This window comes from Hirundo rustica, chromosome 3 (assembly GCF_015227805.2).
Source record: "Hirundo rustica isolate bHirRus1 chromosome 3, bHirRus1.pri.v3, whole genome shotgun sequence".
NCBI lineage: Eukaryota > Metazoa > Chordata > Aves > Passeriformes > Hirundinidae > Hirundo > Hirundo rustica.
The window spans coordinates 21,523,399-21,544,971 of record NC_053452.1 but is presented as its reverse complement, the minus strand read 5'-3'; the positions used below and the strand labels follow the sequence as shown (position 1 = coordinate 21,544,971).

The 21,573-nt window shown below is 40.7% G+C and overlaps 1 protein-coding gene across 32 annotated transcripts in view; it reads right to left on the bottom strand.

The window, feature by feature from the left end:
• Positions 1–21,573, bottom strand: part of ESRRG (estrogen related receptor gamma) — a 387,661-nt gene that overhangs the window by 142,311 nt on the left and 223,777 nt on the right. Inside the window, exon 1 of one of the 32 annotated variants that reach the window (XM_040060720.2) lies at positions 16,316–16,501. The exons of 28 other annotated variants lie outside the window; for them this stretch is intronic. In XM_040060720.2, coding sequence (XP_039916654.1) covers positions 16,316–16,371 — 56 coding nt within the window. In that variant the 5' untranslated portion in view covers positions 16,372–16,501. Of the gene's footprint in view, positions 1–8,045; positions 8,065–12,213; positions 12,233–16,233; positions 16,502–21,573 lie in introns of those variants that run through there. 3 more of the 32 variants (XM_040060735.2, XM_058420045.1, XM_058420048.1) reach the window with 3 other exon arrangements.

Here is a 21,573-nt window from a genome sequence, read left to right as displayed (position 1 = left end):
AGCAGGCAACTGATACATCGTATTAACTGAAATCACTGTTCAAGGACCATTTTAAAAAATCGTATTGCAAGAAGGTATTAAATGTAAGCAGTCAGTCAGATGCTCTGTGCAATATCCATATTTGTTCCTCCAACCTCTTTACCCACCCCTTGTGCTATGTCAACACCAGTAGCCTGTGTTGCTCCCTGGTCTGTCCTCCTTCCACCACGCTTTTCCTTCTACCTCCTAATGAACTTCACCTTCTCTGAGCTGACAAAGATGAAACCACCCATCTCTCCCTCAAACACCAGGTAGATTCCTGCTGATCTACAATAAAACAACACATACTTCCTTGTTAGCCTTCCTTGGTGTGCTTAAATTAAAGATACAACATCACACACAGAGATTTTGTGCAACTATATATGCACACGGAGAGAGTATGGTTCTATTTGCCACATTAGGAAAAGTATGCCGTGCCCTTTTCTGCAGCTTTCATGAATTTCTTGTCTTTGTAGTCAGCAGAGTCCTTGAACAGGAATTACCTATGTATTTACACACTGTACACCAAACACAGTAGCATGACAGGGGCCTCTACACTTCCTTAATATGGATATTAATTATTAGCTGGGTACGTTGTATGGAATTGATTAGCAATTACATTCAACTACTGAGTCACAAAATCTTTTTAGTTTTGTTGCTTTTTTGGTTTTTTTAAATCAGAATAAGCAATTCCACAATGTTGAAGTCAAAAGAAAAAGTGTAAGTTGAGACATGTCCTGTGTGATATTCTGCTTCCCTTGAGCATACTGGTATAACTGGAAAGAGAAACTGACTGTAAATAAACCTGCATGGGTAAATGAGAACTGGTCCAAACTGGCAAAGGAAACCTGAAACAAACAAGAACTTATCTCTTCAGGGATTTAAACACACTGATTAGGGACTCAAATAATAATAAACATAATAATACAGCATCTAGTTTCATCTGGTCCAGGGAGAAGACATAGCAGCACTATCAAAAAGTCTACTCTTGTTTATTTCTGACCTGGCAGAAGCCAGGAATTACAGAAAACCTCAAGGGACAGACTGCTTTCATGGGCTGCCGAGACTCATTCTAAGGCCAAAGAGGTTAAGCACTTAGGATAAACTTTGGATAAGCAGCACAACTTCTGTATGCTTACACGTCCTGACTGAAAATCCCGAACTTCAAGGTTTTATATTATCACCTCCAAGGGGTGGGGGGGACAGGGAAGGAAAAAAAAAAGGGTCGCACAACCCAGGGTTGGACCATACACACAAACTCATAAACCTGTGCAACAGATTTTGGGACCAGCAACTTCTGGAAATGGTGAACTATGTACTACCAGCTACAGAAAAGCATTTTGAGCTATAGTAACGAGTTTACAACATCAGAGAGCCAGTAAAAGCAGTGCACTTTACAAATGCTATCTCACAAGTCATGATTTCACTCTGATGATATAAGCTGTTTTCTCAGCAACAACAGATGAACAGAACTCTGAACATGCAGGAACACCCTCTTTAAAAATAAACCTCTGAGCCACCACCAAGTTGCCACAACAGTAACACATACACTATTGGAGAAGCAATCACAGAGCCACACTTGGATTCAAAATGTGTATAATGCTGGTAAGCTTGTTTTATTACTGATAATGAATTTACATTGGAAAATTAGGATTTCCCAAGCCTTCTGTTTTCATTATCAAAACTCATTGTTGAAACAATCATGTATATTCCTAGCACTGAAACAGTGTACTTAACTCTGCGTGTGGGGGAAATGCAATAAGAGTGAATGAAATCATTAATTTTATAATGTTTTAGGTATATTTTCACAGCGTGGGCATTAAACCAACTGCTTTTAATGGTGGATTTAAATGCACTAATTAATAATGTAAAGTGACTACTCCAGGTATTTTAGAAAATAGATTAATTCTTGACTATTTTTTGCTCTCAAACAAACCTACTCAATTCTCTTTTACTTCAGATTTAAACTCTGAATGCAATCTTCCTCCTTTGGTAATGCTTGCCATTGCCTTGTGCACAACATGCGTAAGCAAAGCTCTCATCCTATCCCACCACTTGCCCTCAAAAGTCAGACCTGTACCTCTCTAAAGAGGTGCAATAAGGATGTCCCAAAGCAAAAGGAGTCAAGTTGCAGAGGTGTCTGTGAAGACATGATGTGGACCCTACAAAAGCAGCTATAGTTCATAAAAGCATTTCATAACAAAAAAAAAAAACCAACCAACCAATCCCCCCCCTCCCCCCCCCCCCAAAAAAAAAAACCAACAAAAAAAGCATGGCTAAATACATCTCTATAACCTAAGAACTTGCAAGCAATTAGGGTGATGAAAGAAGACTGATTAAAAAAACTTCACTCTGTTCAATGAGAAAAGTATTTGTCAATAGAAATCCAATAAGAACATGATAGAAAAGAAGACATAATTATAGTTAAACAGGACATGATATAAATACCATGATGGTGATTTTCAAAGGGATGAGATTTTCCTCTGAGCTTTGCAAACAGATCTGATGATTTTTCTGGAGGTTAAGTTTGCAGAACTTATGAAAATGCTTACCAGTTCAGGAAAAATGAGCTGTGTCTTTTGTGGGTTAGTGTTTTGGTTTTGGAGGGGTTTGGAATTGAGAGTTTGTTATCATTATTTTGTTAGAATTTTTTTTTGCTGAGAGTTTTTAGGGTTTGGGTCGATTATTCTTTTGTTGTCTTCTTATTTTTCAAATCAAGTTATGTATATAGTGTAAATGCAGCTTGGCAGATACCAATCTCTTCTGAAATCTGTTCCAGGAATAATGAGCAAGAGAAAAATACTTATAATACAGAGCATAAGTTAAGGCAGATGTTGATGCTGAATGTAATGGATATAATAAATACACTGTTTTAACAGCTCCCAAATATGCAAACACAAAGGAATGGAAAAGCTGCCTTTTAAAAGGAAATGAAGAAAGAAGCAGACATGAAACCCTTAATTGCAAAGGTGTGATTTTAAAAAGACAGTAAAATCTACCTCCCCCTCTATGTCAATGACTAAGAAAGTTTGAACACTGCTGATGTTCCATCCTCCCTTTCCTGCACTTCAGTTTTGAAGCACTGATTTTGAATACCTTGACATTTACCTCCCTGCCTTTGCTTAAACAGTAACAGAGGTGCACTCTTAAAGGAGGAAAAAGTGTCTTTAAAAATCTCAAATGCATAATAATTCTTGCACTTACTCCTTTGCAGCTGAGCAGAGCCATTTACATAGTCCACTAAACACGTGTTTAGTAAACACAAGAGTGCTTCTATCTTACTGCCCTTGTAAAACCAAGACAGGGGTTCTGTTTTTAGTGCACACTCTGGTTCAGCATTAATCCTGTTTTATGTTGTTCACACCTGCTGCTGACTAGCAGCCTGCTGATGGGTTGTGGTTTGTGCCGCTCCCAGACAATCCTCACCAGCTCCGACAAAAAACTAAGCACTAAAGTGGAAACAAAAACCCAACTGCTGTGCACAAACTGTAGAAGGCAAGAAAGACTTGGTATTCCTGCTTCCTTTTCCTTGCTCCACTAATCCCAACTGTTCAGATTTAAAACCACTGTTTAAGTGCACATGCTTACATTTAGTCCTTATGCCTAGCTTTCCTAGCAGTTCTTCTCCAGATAGCAAATCTTAGAGACAAATGTCATGGACACAACCTTTATAAATATATGCTGTGTAACTCACCTTTTCCTTTGTGCCTAATAAAATAATAGGCTTTGCTCTAATGCTGATAATGCATCCTTTTGTGAACCTTTACAGGAACAAGCTTTTGCAGATTAAAAAACCAAAAAAACTTCCTTGAGTGTATTGTCACATGAAATTCAAGATATTACTGTCATAGAAATCAGGTTTTGTTTCTTAATCACAACACTAACTACACACATTTTAAAAAAAAAGGTCATAAAGTCACACCTATGCTTCATTTGTTCAAAAAATTGAATGCTTTATCCAAGACAAAAACATGATCTGTGATTAAAGGAATAGGTCTGGATTTATGTAGTGTTCATAGCCAAGGAGAATAAAAAACTTAAGGGAAGCAGACCAAATGAAAACAGAAGTCCTCTGTTTGGTGAACACATGGAAGCAAAATTGAGATCAGGGACAGAAATCATGCGCACATTTACCAACTCAGATGGAGACACTGTTACCTATGACAAAGTTTTGCACTAGAAAAGTGTCTAAAATGGAGGGCAGTACATGGTACTTTCACACCCACTTTATGGTACTCTTTATATGACTACAATAACATAAACAAGCATCAGAATACTTGTTTCCTTTATCCGTTATGCCATCTTGGTCTATTTCTTTCTACAAAGAGAAAAATGCTTTCTGTCCAAATGCCAAGTTCCTATATCTCTTAAACACTATACCAAACTTTTCATAAAATGTTGGTTGGAGGCTAGTCAAGGCAATTCTCCATCTATTAGAATGTATTTTGTATCCCATAGGCAAAGACCCAGTGAATGATCCTTGGTGATTTCTGAATTCTGCAGAGGAACACCAAGGTGTCTTGGCATATATATAAAAAGGTGACATGCATCAAGCACACATATGTATTACACATTACAGCTTTACACCCCAAATTCATCACCAGAAACAAATCAAGATATATCAACCTCTATGTAAATTCAGCATTTCAATTTCTCCTGCAATTCAGATGTAAAATCAGGAAAAAAAGGGATCAGTCTCACTTTGTCTTATCATCTCCATCGAAAAGATTTCTACCTCTTCTTTAGGCAACCCAAGGCTGAAGATATGGGCATAATGCCAACACTGCTTTTAGGCTCACACAGAAAATATTATGGGGTAATCTTAGCATTTCCTGGTCACACTCCCTTAGGCAACTCTATACTGGTGCAAATGTCACATCCTGGCTGTGAGTCCTTGGACACAGGCTCCATTTCTTGATTGATTTATTTTAAAATACTTCCAAATCATTCATTTTTTTTTAAAATCAATTATAGAGACTGATCCAAAACCTGCTAAAATGAATGTAATTCTTTCCATTTAGTCCTGAATCAGTCCACTATCAGTAGAGGCCAAAGATTTCTTCAAACAGATGCAAGCAAGACCTTTGCAGCAGACTGTCCCTCTTAGCTTGGAAAATCTCTCCTGACTTACCCAACAATGGCACAAAAGCCTCACATTAATTTTGTCAAACAGCTGCATCTGCAGTAATTCTGTTCCAGCATTACCTAATGCACAAGTATGATACTTTTTTTTTTTTTTTTTTTTTTTTTTTTTTTTTTTTTTAATTTGGGGGGGGAAAAAAAAAAAAAAAAAAAGGCAGGGTATAAGGGGGAGAAGAATCCCCACCCCAGTCATCCATCAATCCATCCATCCACCCAGGCCACTGATCCTGAGAAATTTAATATGGGCTAAAGAGACATAAAAAGACAAAAAGCTTTCAGAAATAAAAGTGCTTTTGAAGCTAGATTTTAATACTGCCAAGTAGGGTTTTTTGCCAGATTATAAAGTTGACTTAAATGCCAGGATACTGGATTTTAGAGGCGGCGGCAGCTCACATTTTGCTAGTATAAGTGGCTGAAGTGTATGGCTGATTCCAAAGATAGACCATCATCATCTGTGGGGGAGAATAAATAAATAAATAGATAGACAGATAGATAGATTAGAAATTGGCATTCCCTACCAACCTTGCCACCTGCTGCCTTGAAGCACTCTTTTTCAAGTGCAGCCTCCGCAGGAGAGGGGAAAAAAAAAAAAAAAGTTAAGACTACTTTATTTTGATTATAGTGCTTTCCCCAGGCAGGAATTTTTATTTGTTAGAATCTTTAAACCATTACACTTTCAGTGATGCATTTTTATATTTACAGCTGACATCTTCATAGAAGAATGAAACCTTTGAGCAACAGCTCTAAAGCATGAAGGTTGCCTGCAGTAAGTACTTAAATTATTTTACACCCAAATGGAGCCAGTTGTTTTTAGCTAAAATTTAATAAACCTTAAATCAATGACCTTTCTTTTACTGAAAGCTCGCACTTGAGAAAACTAACTTTCCTAAGGAACGTATTTTGGTGAATAAATGCCAAACAAAGGGCTATTTAAATCTGAACATTGTCTTAATCTATAGCTTGTGAACATTCAGTTCCTAAATTCCCGACTGCTACCTAATGTATAGAACAGTGGAGCTTTGGTTTAATCACATATCATTGATTTCAAAGTGTCACTGGGATCTCATTGACAGTAATCAATAATAATCCAAAATCAATCAAATATGGTCTTGCACTGTCATTTGTCAAATTTGAATATCCCTGAATTAATTGTGTAAGGAATTGTGTAAGGCACCTATAAGAAAAAGAACCCAGAAATAAAATTTAAAAAAAAGTGTACAAAAATACAAATCGGCCAACTTTGAGAAAATAACAGTGAATCTGAGCATGCTTCATGCCTGCTGGGGTAAGCTAATGATGAATCATACCTTGCCTTCCCAGCAAATACTCTGAGATACATTCTTTCTCAAATATGAAAATACACAGCAACTGAAGGCAGTGGACACACTAGTAAACGATCAAGCATTATTTTATGAAGAGCCGTGTTGCGTGCCAAATATTAAATGTGTTGCCAGTATATTTCTAATTGCACAAGTACGTTACACTATGAAGAACTGCACATTGTAAGTTAGCCACTACACCTCACAAAGCAAGAAAGGATAAAATTGCTGCATTTCTGTTCCAAAAGCACGAATAGACGTAGCCACTTATCAAAAGAGCTGTTATTGTTGCTGAGGACTCCTCTCTCAACGCATTCACCTGTAATTTTGTCAAGGTAATAAATCCTTCCATTCATTACAGCACACTCAAAAGCACCCTGCTATTTCATTTAAATGGAAAAAAAGCCCAAAGTGTCTAAAACATTTACTTTTGCTAATGTAAAAGTGCTGGCATTTTACTTCATTCCTGATAAGCCGGTGCCAATGGATGTGATTATTCTTTTCTTATTCAAAGCATATCAGTAGTTCAAAAGCACTCTCAATCTTATCAGGTGTATGAACAGCACAGTTACTGAAAACAGTTTGTACTGCTCCTCTCTCTTTCTGCCAGGCTATCAGATAAACCCAACTAACTAACTGTATTTACACACAATCAAACATAAGCTGTGTCTTCAGCACACTGTAGCCTGTTTCTGGCACGTTACAGGTTTTCTGCCTGATGTTAGCTGTAACTAAACCAGCAACAGTGAATTAGCTTACAACAAAAATACAGTCACGTAGGGAGGGAAAAAATGAGAAAAAATTTGTGAAGAATGATCACTTCCATCTCAGTATTTCACAGGTATTTAACTGGTACTACTTGGAAAAGAGCATGGAAGCAATAGGTTTCAAATGCATTCAAAACAAATCTGACACAGGCCTTACCAGCAGAGAAAAATAATTTCTATTTGCCTTTTTGTTTATTCTCTTCTCCTGTCCTCTACGAACTGTCTCTGATTTGGAAAGGACGAAAAAGTGAAAGAAAGGAAAATGGCCACAGTGTCTGAAGGCATTTAAATACCTGTACTGCTTTTTCCGGAACAAGACAGTGATTTCCCATGATCCAGCCTTCACCTGGCACTAAAAGACCCACCACAAATACAAAACAAAAAACCTCCCACTTTCCCCCAAACAAGCCTCTCGGCAACTATCCTCTTCATGCAGCGTCTCAGACGCAGAATTTTCAGTGCTAACTACTGAGGAATAATTGCAGACCAACTACTACAGAACAGCCACGGCTTTGAAGATTTCACCTTCGCCATCGGAAATAGGCAGAGCATCCCCGTCCCTCTCCTCAGGGTGACGGTGTACTCCCGGGACGAGCACAGCGTTCCAAGAGTTAAACGCTAACCTGGCTGTGCGCTGGGCGCTCTCAGCTCGCTAAATGAAAACTTCTGGAACGCCAGGAGAAATCCTGAGTTTCAGCTCTTTGATTAATTACAGCCTTCCTTGGAAGCTGGAGCTCCAGCCCCTGCACGGAGGCTCCTGCCCACCGCCCCCTCCCAGCGTCAGCCTTCCCCCGAGTACCTCTGATGGAGCAGCAAAGGGCAGGCCCGTGCCACCACCTGAGCCCATCCCGCGCCTCTGCCTGGGCTCCCGGCGCTGAACCAGCCATCCTCGAGATTTGTGGGAGAACAATGAGCCGAATTAAGCCAAGTGTGCAGCGCCGGGTAATGCGGCCGATTGTTGTTTCTCCATCTGTGACACCGGGGCCTGGTGATTGATGGGACAGGTGTCATTCACACCAACGTCAGCCACCGGCGGCGGCCGCTCCGCGCCCTTAATGTCGCCCAGCGCCAACTGGGCCCCAGCGGCTCCTGCCAGGAGAGCGATGGGGTGTCCCCAGATGTCACTCGGCCACGGGGAACCCCAGTGTCACCCCTCCAATGCTGAGGGGAACGGCTGGTCGCAGACGCGGCACTTGGTGCCACTTCGGAACATCTCGTCCGTCCCACCATGGTGGCGGCTGCTAAGAGAACCCTGCCAGGGAACTCTTTCACTGATGGGAAAGTGAATATAAATCAGTAAAGATAAACTTGCATTCACAGAGCATTAAACTACCCACAGTAAGAGGTGCAAAAAAAAAAAAAAAAAAAAAAATCCACTTTTTGATGTAAGAATTTTACCATTCTTCAACGATAATTTTGCTAGCAATATATGGGCATCTGCTTTGGAAACGCACTCTAAACCTCTTTTAGGTGGCACGTGAGTTTCAGTGTTTTTTTTTAACTAGATGCCTTTTTTTTCCTTAAAAATGAAAAAATAATTTTGCAGGAGAAAGCCCCATGGACTTGCTGAAATTAATCCCTCTGAAAATTATTTTAGCATTAATAGTTTCCAATACTCCAAAATCGAGTATATCACAGTCCACCTAAAGCAGTAAAACACTAACTCAAACATAAAGGGACACTGGCAGTCATCCTTCACAAAGACAGGAACCAAATCCTACAGCCAATTTGAAAACAGAAAAAAAAAAAAAAAAAGTAAATAAAGAATACATAGAAAATTGCTTGATTCTTTTATATTTTTAATATATGGAAAACCATACAAACCGCTAGTAGTACTCTGCAAAGCATACACATAAAGGAGTATGATTTCACCTTTTTAGTTAACTACTGTTTTTACTTGATTTTCCTATTATGTATTTCCTTAAAAATATTCACATGTGAGATTGATAAAAGTGTTTCTTCCAAAAACAGCTCTAGAAACAAATCCAGAAATAGAGGGAAAGGGGGAAAGAGCAGCAATATCACAGGTTAGAACAGACTGAATAAAACAAGCCACTTCCCCCTCACCCATCCTGGCACCTTTGTATGGGAAGGAATTTCAGAAATGCTTAGGAACAAGCTAGCAGTACATTTTAGATATGACTTTTTCATTTTGCTCACCAGCATCTCTGTATCTCCAGGACTTTATACTGTTTAATATCTAGCTGGCTTGGGGGGCCAGGGGGCGCGTGTGTGCACACACGGCTGACTTAAAATTTTTTAATTAGGTTTTTAGGGGTTTTAAATTTTTGTTAATTTTTTTGTTTGTTTAGAATCAGGGTTTTTTTTCTGAGGCCATTCAAAACAAAAACCGCAACTTCACATCATCTTCTCATTCTAACTTGCCAAAGCCATCAATCTCTGATCACACCTATTAGAATCTCACCGTAACCAATGCTACATTTTGCGACAGCTTGACCAGTTGTTTAAGGAAAGAGTCTGTGATGGAGCAAAGCTAAATCGACACATCTGTGATACTTCTGACACCCCTCAGCATGGCTAATATTAATTTGTTTTCTTTGGCTAGGTAAGTGCTGCCAAAACACATTACATATGGTATGTAGTTCCAATCAAAATGATGAAAAGGAGATGCACAGGGCTTTTTTTTCCACTTACAGCAACATGAAAACACACAGCGTGGTAAGAGACATCTACACTAAGCTACAGAGTAATAAACTTGGAAAACCTCTAATCACTTTACCTTAAAGTGCGATTTCAGAATACAACCCTTTAAGAGAATCTACTCAGGAAAAGAGACTATAATTTTCATTGTATGATGAAAGGATATATTTAGACTATTCTTAGGTGTATAGGGGTAACTAATCATATTTCAGCAGGTTATCATATAAATAAATTGGCACAATTCTATACAAGGATATTATAAATGGCTTGATTAGACAGAGAACAAGGGCCTTCTATTTTATACACCCCACTATACTAACTTACCACTGTGAATGGCCATCCTCCTCCAATTTCATACATACTTAAGGTTCTATATTAGTTTTGAGGGGTTTTTTTTCATTTGTTTTGCTTTGCCTTGTAAACAAATTTCGATCTAAATAAGAAAATTTCATCTAGATGACATAAAAATTCAAGACGGTAACCCATGGTAAGAATAAGACATTCAGCGGTACAGAAAAACAGGATATGCTTGTCTTATACTCTGTAAAAGTACTTCTATCGCTTTAACTTTCATCAGGCTGTGAATAGACATTTTTCTAGCAAGTATAAGATGATGAAGTGAAAAAATAAATTTTATTTCAATTTTAAAAGAAATGGGCAATGATGCTCTGATTAGAAAGCTATGCTACTTAAAAGAGGAAAATAATTGGAAATTAGATAAGATTCCCTTTGATGCAAACCTGCTATATTAAGGAACAGTAAAGAGAAAAGCCCTTATTTGTTTGAAGGAAATACAAATTAATTGAAAAACATTACAAGCATTATGTAAACAAACCCAAGAGATTTAAAGCTTTTGTAACAGAAAATGCATAAATTGTTTCATAAGACACAGAAGTCAAAAGGCAATATCCTATAGAAGTTACTCTCCAAAGTGCTACTGAAAAAACAGTACCAAGTCCTTTAAAGAATAATTAAGCAATACTATCTGAAACAGCAGTGTACAATTCAGTTTAATATTTTTCTTTAATGTTTCATAGTATTTTTACTTCTGGACAACAGAACAACAAAAGAAGAATACAAAACCCCCACAAATACAGGACTTTCGGAGAGGACTATGGACCATTAAAACCACATATATATTTTATATTTTTGTCTGAGGACACCATGATGTATATTAACAACCGTATGCAGGAGGCTTCCCCCCGTAAAAATAATTATATTCTTTAGATGTAAATATAGCTGTGTGTCCAAGGACATATTTAGCTGAAAAAATAAATCTGTTTGACAGCCAAAACTTACAGAAATGTGAATAAATATTAGATCACTTGTTTACTTGTAAGAGAAAAAATTTACAAAAAAATACAGCATCTTTTAAAAGCAAAACTGTGACTACAATACAAAACCTGCTAGAATACATGGAGAATCTGACACAAAATGAGGTGTAAATACTTTACATTGCTAGCCAGCTCTCTTCTTATGGATAAGAAAATAACCACATAAAACCACATAAAGGTAGCTGCTTTTGACAAGCAACTGCACAGAGGGAAGTTATATAGCTCTGCATATATACGTACTTACCGTGTATATGTCTGTGGCTAGCACACAACAATAGATGTACATTGCCAAAACTGCATAAGCAATACACTATACACCTGGAACACACACAGAGGCATGGATACAAACGTGTTTGAACACAAAACTTGCTGTGCACAGGCAGAAGGTTTCACACAAAATGCATACAAAACCAAACCACATACGTACATGCTGCTACAGATACGACTGCGCACGCATGACTCCCTAAGTCAAGCCTAAAAGACGACACACAAAATGTAAAAGAACATGTAATAAGTGGAGTGCCAAGCTGCAGCGACTGCTGGTGTCACCCCTGCACTATCAAACATACATATGAGTATGATTGGAGACAGAGAGGCTAAATATTTCACTGTCAGAGCATGTCGAGAAATGCAATTCATTTCTCTCTCATGTGCTTTAGGACAATGACAATTTAATACAAGGCCAGTGGATGTAAAAGAGATAAAAACTGAACAAACTGGCCCAGCATAATCACAGATTTCCTCTAGAGAGCTCGGTAGCGTGAGGCTCATATGCACTTGTAACGGATCAACATTTTATTGTTTCTTCCCTCCATGAATTTGCTGTGAAAAAGAATTCATAGAAAAGCTTATCATATAGACAGAGGCTACTTTAGGGTTCAATAGGAGCAAGAATTCATTTCATATTTTTTTCCTACTTCTTCCATACGTTTTACTTATTTTAAGCAAAAAAGTAATTATTCTATATACTACCTTGAAAGCTTAAATTTTTTTCATTCCTGCTTATACTTCCACAGAGGTGCAAGCAACATCCCTGCAGGCCCAGGGTCAGTCCTTCAAAAACTTGTTCTGTAAAACGAATCATCTTGTCACTTATTCATGAATATATTATATTTTTAGACCATAATTTTTCCATCATAACTTTGTAACATACAGAAATAGCAGCACAGCATGCGGACTGGCATATCTGTGAGAATAGACGTATCATACTTTTTAGCTACTCTAAGCAAAGTGGGCTTCAAGTATTGTTAAATATTATCATAGACAAGTTACCTTCTCCGTTTGATGAATAGCACCATGTATTTAAAATTAATTGCAAAAGTAGGATTGGCTAATGAGGTGGCCCTTATCTTTTCTCAGCAGTGCAAGCACAAGTATTTTTCTGCTGGCTCAATATTTTTTAAATGCCCAAAGTGCTATTAACTAAGTTGAAATCTGATTAAAATATGAACGCTAAAATATTCACAACAGCTAATGCAGCTACACACAAAAAAACCCCAAGAAAATTCTTATCTCTTTTCTTATCATTAAGCATGTGGTTTGAAAAATAATAATTAAATAAATTGTTCCCTACAGATTCTCATAGTTGTTTTGCTTCCCATTAGCATCTCTGAAAACAGTTTGTAAAGACAATAGTTATTCTTTATTATGGAACTATGGGGATGATGCCCTTCTACCTGCCTCAGTTTAAAAAGAAATCTGTAGGAAATGCTTAAGCTTAAGGTCTGCCAGAAAAAGGACAGCAATTCTTAGGAATAAACAGGGGAAAAAAGTACGGAAAAAACGATCAGCCATTGGAGAGAATTAATGGATATCCACAAGGGCTTTGCTAATAACATGGGTTAATTACCGCTGCAACGCACCAGGCTCAGTAAATAAAAGAGCACAACCATAAACACATTAAAATGAGCACCCATCATTAAAAGAGGGGTAAGCCCCAGTAAAGAAAAAATCCGCCAGACAGGCATTTCAGCACAAACCCTTTGTACTTTTTGCAGGATTCAAAAACTTGCCAGCAGCATAGCAGAACCAAAAAAGCAAAGCCCTACGACCGGAAACAGGGAAGGAAGAAGGGACCAAGGCCTGCCTGCTACCCAAGGGGAGAGCCCTGGGAGAGCCCAGCCAGGGGCTGTGCACCCACCAAGGGCTGCGTGCCACTCCACACACTGGGCACCCAGGGGAACACCAGCCTGGGGCTTTATTGCTCAGGAACAACTGAACACACTATCTAATAAGACAGACCGGTGAGGTTAAAGACGTTCAGAGCCTGGAGAAACCGTGGAGCGGAATCAAGTGCTGCTTTCCCACTTCACAAAGAAGCGTTCCTCAGTCTGCCCCTTTCCTGCCTTTAGGAATGAAAGACGCTTCTAAAAAAACTCTTCAGCAATTTGAGGCTACGCCAAAACATTTTAAGGAGTGAAACTGACATAAACTCTTTTACATTTAGCACATAATCGCCTTGCGCGCACGCAAACACACAAATATACGTACATGTAAGTAACACACACACTCACATTCGTCCATACACAAACACAACCCGGCCAGGCTCACAGGGTGACTCCACAGACCATTCCCACATCGCAACATGAGGATGGTTAGAAAATACAAAATATGTACACCAACCATCACTGCGCTGAAGTACTCACATGATGTGACACCTACGTCCGCTTTTTAAATGTTACAGCCATTCTACGCAACCTTTATTTCTTGTCACCTGCTTATTCTATCGGTTCTGTTGCAAGATGAAAATCTACGCAGGGGAACAGATGAATTTGTTTCACATTTAAACACCGTTGCACATTTTTAAATGGAGAAACTGGGAAAGCAGCTCCATGTTCAAATGAATGAAATACAGTGAGCCACAAAACACAAACATACATAGTGCACAGAAGGTTTCTGGAGTTACAAATCTCAATTTTCTATGTTTGGCATTCAGAGATCACGTTTAAATTTACTAAACTACTCCTGTTTTCTCCCCTCCCTACCCCCCCCCCCCTCGCTTTTTTGGAGTGTTTCAATTGCCTTTCCTTCTTCCAACAGCTGTGACAACTGTTAAAACAGTCGGTAAAATTAAGTCCGCTCTATAATCCTTTAGTCAACGTTACATTTTAATCAGAGGTTGAAGGAGATTTCCCATTATGAACGCAGTGATTCATTTAAAATTATTAAACTGACACATATGTCAGAAATATGTATTGCATCTGTTAGCTTATTAACTATTAGTAATTATTAGTGCTATTATTACTGCTGAAAGAGCAAAAAGCTAAGACTGCAGCTGGCTTTAAGTTATTGCATTCTTTAACAAGCTCTGCCTCAAAATCAAAGCATACCTAGTGATGATCAGACAGATGTCTGTGCACTCCCAAAATGTTCGGACAATTTTTAGCTCGAATCCTCTCTACCCTCATCCATAAGAGCTGCAGAAACTCCTACATCTAAGTCTTTATGCTTACTACATATGCATGTTAAAGTATGTAGTCAAATCACAGTTCTTATGGATATTAATAACAGGTAAAACTCCGGTGTTTATTAATTGAGATGGAGAAGTAGGTATGTTTCTGAATGTTAGTTCTTTCTCTGTGTCCACTCAATCCCACATGCCACCAGCCCTGCACTCACACAATATATTAAGGGTGTTTTGAGATGACTTTTAACTGAGTCAGAAGAAGAAAAAAATTAGTTTGAATCTTGCACCAGAGCCAAAAAGACATGTGCCCCGATTTCATTTAAATGCATCTACTCTAAGAGGCTTATCTAAACTAATCATTCAAATTAGCTGTAAGAAGGTAAATTCAAGAAAGCTCCTTTGGGGGGGTTGGGGGGGGGGGTGAAACATTCACCAAAAGAACCCAACAAAAACCCCACATAAAATACTCAACTTATCATCTTTTTATGTATTTTATGAAAAATGTGTCCTTATCAGTAAAAGCTGCGAAAACCGCATTCTTACATTACGAAGCTATCATACACTACATACAGAGCGCTGACCTATAAGCCATAGCTGAGAGGGCACCCTACCTCTGTTTATCTTCTTTTCTTTACCCTCAAAACACTAAAGTGGGCTTTCCCTGCGTCCCCTTCCCAAACTCTATTCCTGCCAGCCAGGCTATTTGCTACTTCCCTTCTTATTTCCCTGACATGCGATCACGGCAATTCACTTTTCATGCCTGCCTTAACTGCCAACAGCCACGCACTGTGCAGGCAGTAAGGACAGCTAGTGGGCATCTACCTATAGTACACTGTCACCTCCCGTGCAGCCTCTCCGCGGCCGCGGCCGGGGCGATGCTGCCTGCCGGCCGGGGCTTCTCCTCGGCGCTCCCGTCACTCCCGGCCTAGCACCGGGGCACCGCGACGTAAGCGGCTCGACGGGAAGAAAAATGAACCGGTGACAGCTCCCGTGATATACTAATATTTAATCCCGGCTGCGGGCTGCAATCAAGTTCAGGAGCCGCTCCTCAGCCCCAGACCGGGCGGTTCTGCTTGGGCGCCACGCTTTCCGCCGGAGTCGCTCCCGCAGGTAGCTGAGAAGAGCCAGCCAAGAACTGCGGCTCCTCAAAAAGTGCGTTCGGCTGCCTTTCGCAGGCAGCGGCAGGCGCGGGGAGGGACACGCCGTGCGGCGCGGACCCCGCCAAGTGCCCCGCGCCGCCTCCGCGGCCGCTGCCGCCGCGGGTCCGGAGCGGCGCCCCCCGGCAGGGCGCTCGCAACCGCATCGCACCGCCGACCGCCGCCGCACCGGGCACTGCGCCGGCGGCCGCTCCCGGCCGGCGCCCATCCCGCCCGCCGCCGGCCTGTCCTCCGGCGCTGCCGGGGAGCCGGCGCACCTGTCAGACGGCGAGCGCCGGGGCGGCCCGCGGGGCCGAGCGCTCGCCCGCCGCCGCTCCCGCCGGGCGCCTCCCGCCCGGCCCCCCCCCCCCCCGCCCCTCCACGGCGCGCAGCGGCCCGTCGCAGTTGCCCCGGGCCGGCTCCCGCCCGCGGCCGCGGCGCAGCGTTTACCTGCAGCGGCGTCTTAGGCGCCTGTCATGTTTTGGGGCAGGCGGCGTGCGGCGGTGGGGTGGGGGCGGGGAGCGGTACCTACTCTTCCTCGTAGTGCAGGGAGAGCGGCTCCGGCAGGCAAAGTTCTACCGAATCCATGTGCGCCCGGCGACCATCCTCCGTGCGCCCCCGCGGTGAAAGCAAAGTTTCCGTGGCCGAGCGCCGCGCACTTGGCACGGGCGCGCTCCGGGCGCGGCGGCGGCGGCGGGCGGGGACCAAAAGCTCGCCCGCGCGCCTAATCAAGGACTTAAAGCCCCGCGCGGAGCTCATGAATATGCAGCAGGGCTGTACATATGCATCCCCCCGGCCCGGGGGGACGGCCGATTGGTGCGGCCCCGGCCAATCAGGCGCCAGGGGCGCCGGGGCGGCCCGGCGCGCGGGGCGCGCGGCAGGTAGAGGGTGGGGACGGGGGAGCGGCCTGAGGCGGCGGCGGCGGCCGGGGCAGAGCCCGCCGGCGTGCCCGCGCCGCCGGACCCAGCGGCGGGGGCCGCCCGCTCCGCTTCCCTCCTTCCCTTCCCTTCCCGCCCGGCCCCAACTTCGGCAGGTACCTTGGCAGGCTCCCGGTTAAGGATTGCGCGCAAAGGTAGAGGATGAAGTTTGCGCCGCCGCCGCCGGTCGTGGCGTTTCGCCGTGGCGGCAGCCGCGCTCGGCTCCCGGCGCGCTCTCCTGAACGCCGCTTCCCTAACCTTTGGAACTGCTCGGCGCCGGGGAAAAACAAGTAATTAAAACGCCAAGGGCAGCCTGCCGAAGCCTCCGGGTAACTCAACTTTTCATTGTCGTGCGAGTGAGTTGCTTTTTGGGGGGAAAAGGGAGGGGGAGCGGGCTAGAATTTGACTATGTATATATGATATTCTACATTAAACCATATAAAATTATACAACTATCTAATATAGAGACATATAATTTCCTATTTAAAAATTAAGTTTCCTTTTCTTCTTAGTTGGGAAGAAGAAAGAAAGAAAAAAAAACAAAAAAACAACACCACATTCCTAACAAAACGAGCACTCAAATCCAGTCCTTAACATAATAGGTGCAAAACTGGGAGCGAATACAGGTACGCGTGTTCCTATACAACATTGGGGGAGGGGGTATTAACGTATATATTTATAAGGCATATGGATGTTTAGATGTGTATATTTAGAAATGAGACAAGATCCAGAACTGATCCATTTTCTCTGTTGGTGTGCAGGGATCAGAGTGGAGCAATTCAGCCTGCCTCATTTTTATGAGATAAGGGCTGCACTGGAATAGCTCTGCCTTAGTAAATCTGGGAGGGTGCCTAGACCTCTACAGTGTTTGGGTTTTGTGTAAAGTAAGTTTTGCTGAACTAAAAGGGCAATAAAGGGCAATAAACACGTATCTCTGTAGGCATGCCTGCATAAACATCACCAAGCCCGGTTCCAGCAAAACACTGCTTACAGCCAACTCAGAGTTGTTCTCTGGTTTATGAAAGATTCCTGATTAAACTTGTTCCAAAACAAAGAACGTATTCAAATTTAGGGACATTAGGGACACTGTTTGCACACTGAAACACATGCACAGCCTGGTTTGAAAGTATCAGTAATGAATATGGGATGATTTTTTTTTTTTTTCCCCCCTCAAAAGCTACCTTTACTTAATATCATAACTAAAGCACCATACGAATTTTCCAGGTTCAAAGCGTTTCTGTCCCTACCCGTAAAAACACATGCGGGGCTATTTCTGTCCAGAAAAAAAAAAAAAAACAAAAAAACCAACCAACCAACACTGGAAACACAATAATTTCTTAGAATGCAGCTCAACTCTCATAAAATCTTTTGTGACTGAAGCCCTAGCATGATGCAAATGGCAGTCTTTTAGATCAAAACAAATCAGTGCAAACCCTCAGAATGCAGTAATACTGTTCACAAATGGAAACAGAAATGCCCTCTCCAGATCTGGCTCACGGGATTAAAAAAAAAAAAAAAAAAAATGCAGCAACAGAACCAAATTCTGACATATATATAGGTTCAATAGAAATGTTTGTGTATGTTTACAGCAAAGAGATTCCAGCGTTCTGCATTTAACCTTATGTGAATACTGGGCCTGCTTCCTACAAACCTGGTATAAATACTTGCAATTTTAGGAATCAGAACTCACACAGCAAAACTACAGCTCAGACTACTGTATAAAAGCAGGTAGTAAAAGCTTAATTACCAGTAGCATTATGCTGTCTATATTGTTAAATGTGAACTCTGTAATTAAGACGTAAATTTGCTTGTGAGCAGTGAATTAAAAACCTCTGAAATGCAGAGTAAAATTTAAGTACTCTGTAGAAACATCAGAGACAAAAAAAATACCAGTTTTTACAAAATTTTAAAACAGGAGGCATTAAATCATGTTACTCTGTTAGAACATCTCTTTAAGTAACAATTTGATAAATGCAGATTTTGGAATCAAATCATAACTTGAATATGATGTCTTTGTGTATAGCTATCTGTATGACTATATAAACTTAAAATACAAGTCCTACAAACTGATTTACATGTGCAGATGGGCAAAACATACAAATACAAATATACTGTTTCAACTGAGTATCTCTGTGTATTGATTTATAAGTAAGTAAGAATATGTCTGTTTAGAGATTTATACCCAAAGTGTCTGTTTTTCAGTATTTTTTATTCCAGAACAAATCTTTGCATGTATACGTCTTTTTTCTTTTATAAAAAATCAGCCATAAATGACTCCTGTATATGTGTGATTTGATATGGTCACTTTTCTGTATTAAGTTCCTTGGAATACATCCTCCTGAAAATCTGACAGCTAATCCATTTTGAAACTTACCAAAGCACAGGTTAGTTTCATTCCTACTTTTGTCCATTATCTCCTAAGATCTTATATTCAGGGGCTGAAACACGATGGTCTCTCCTTCTGTCACGGTCTAGCACATTCCCATAGTTTCCACTACCTTGTGAGCTTGTTGTTCCCCACCCTCCTCTGCACCCCCAAATACTGCATTTTTCCTCTCCCCCTGTGAGCCATCACTAGTTTTCTATCAAGCATCTTTCATCCAAGCAAGCTGCTGTCTGCCCTGCCAGTGCTGCCTCTTGGAGAACCAGAAATACTGTGCTGTACTTTGCATGTTGATAAACAAAGCAGTTGGCTTCTTCCCCCGGGGACTGAAAGTGTCACCTCCACCAGACTGGGGCCTGGAATTCCAACCACATTCTTGAACTTGGGTTTCACAGTTACAGATCAGTTTGGGGAAAGTGGGAAAAAAATTAAAGAAGATAAGAAAGATTACAGCAGCAAATAAACTGTAGCTAACTGTAGCTTCATTTTAAGCTCTTCTATAGAAATAAATAAAAGCAGTACTAGAGGTGGGGGGGGCGAAGCAATCCAGGTACCAGTTTACTAAATTTTATCAGGGAATACACAATAAGAACATGCATGCAAACACATCTGCAATAACTTACCAAAATGTACAGTGCAAAATCTTACCACAAGGAGTCTATACAAAACAGTGGTAATGAAATCAAGAGAGGGGAAGAAAAAAATTATCAGGAGTGCCTGTGTCAGTCAAGGGGCATTGCTGAGCAGCACCTACATTTCCATGTCTCTCTACTTTTTCCTGTGTGTTCCAAACAGTACTTCTTTAAGCACTTTCACATCCAAATACTACAGGCATTTCAAGGCATCAGAAGAGCCAGATTCTTAAAAGTACAACCACCTCAAGGCAACTGAAGTGAGGTTCTATGACATTTCACAGAAACCTCACAGTGTATTGTGTCAAATGTGTATTTACCAAAAGGAGCAACAAGCTCAAGCCAGCAGGGAAGCAGCAAGATTATGAAAGTCTGGTAGCTGCCGAGGATTTATTTGAGAATAAGCATATTTTAGATAAAGATTTGCAATACACCATGGAGTCTTATTCAAAGTCCAGCTGGAAAATACTGTTTTGTTAAGAGTTTGAAATAAATACAGAAGTGTCATCAAATATGTGATCTCTTCTTTATTCACAATCACTCAATAAAGAACTCAGATGTGATCTCACTCAATGCTACAGTGACATTAACATTAGAACAGTATTGCCACTGTCTGCTCCTCTTTTGTGCTTCTCACTGGAAGGCACTTGGTGCACCCCTGGATATGCTGCTAATGAACTAAAAAAAACTAATGCCTCAAAAGTTCCAAATTCTGCTCACCTCTTTGTACATAGCTGGACAAACACTATCAAGTTATTACTTAAAAGACATCTGCTACTTCAGTATGTATTTAGCATTAATTACTCTTTGTTTTGATCTTAGGGGAAAAAGCTCACATAACACAATCTCTGATGCTCCTTAGAACTTTTCCACAGTGTGTTCACAAATACATGGAGCAAGGCTTTTAGCTTGCTGCTACATTCACTCCCAGCATATAAAAAATGTCTCTGCAAAATAATAGCAATTGCCTTATCATGTTACTGAACTACATTCAATTTATCTGGTCTCAAATAAATACTCCATATTTTCTCCTTGTTTTGTTTTCAAGGGCATGGGTATGGGTATTTAAATGACTGCTTTCACTGGTACAGAATAAAATCTGTTCACACTGCTATAAATGAATAGTCTCTTGACAAAACACCTTTCCAAAGCCTCTGACAAAATGAAAGAAAGGAAAAAAAAAAAAACACCAAAAAACTACAAACCAGAAGAAGGGAGCCACACGCACATTGCCTGTCACCCACCAAAAAGGTCCCCTCCCTAAAGATAATTCAGGCACACACTTCAATATGGGTATCTCACTATTACCCCAAGCTCCTTTTTTAGCGTAAGTTTCTTCAGAGAAACTGAAGTGCATTACTGTCTCAGACAGCCAAGGATAAGATGACTGAGGGAATTCAGTTGCTCTGTTTAATTAATACAGGATTATTTCACTTTCATTTTGTGAAGCTAATAATATGACTGGTGGAATGTCAGTAAAAATTAAATCATAAACTAGTGCAGTACCAAAGGGAAAACTTACTTTAGTTATGGAGTATTCCCAGCAGAAATCTTGAAAAATCTTATACATATTTACACTGATAAAATACCACATGTACTTTGTGGGATACTGCAAGCTTTCTACAATCCTTGTGGCATGTATTTACAGAGCAAGAGTTAACATTTTGAGATTATACATTAATAAATGAGTTGCAGTTGTATTGTTTCTTGAATGTTAAGCACCACATACTAAACGCAGGAACACGTTCAAGGTCAATGCCCTATTTTAGACCTTTTCAGCAGCTGTGATATTATGATAATCACACTTAAAATATTCCTATAGAAAGAGTAAATTAGCCCCTTTCACTAGAAGGATTAT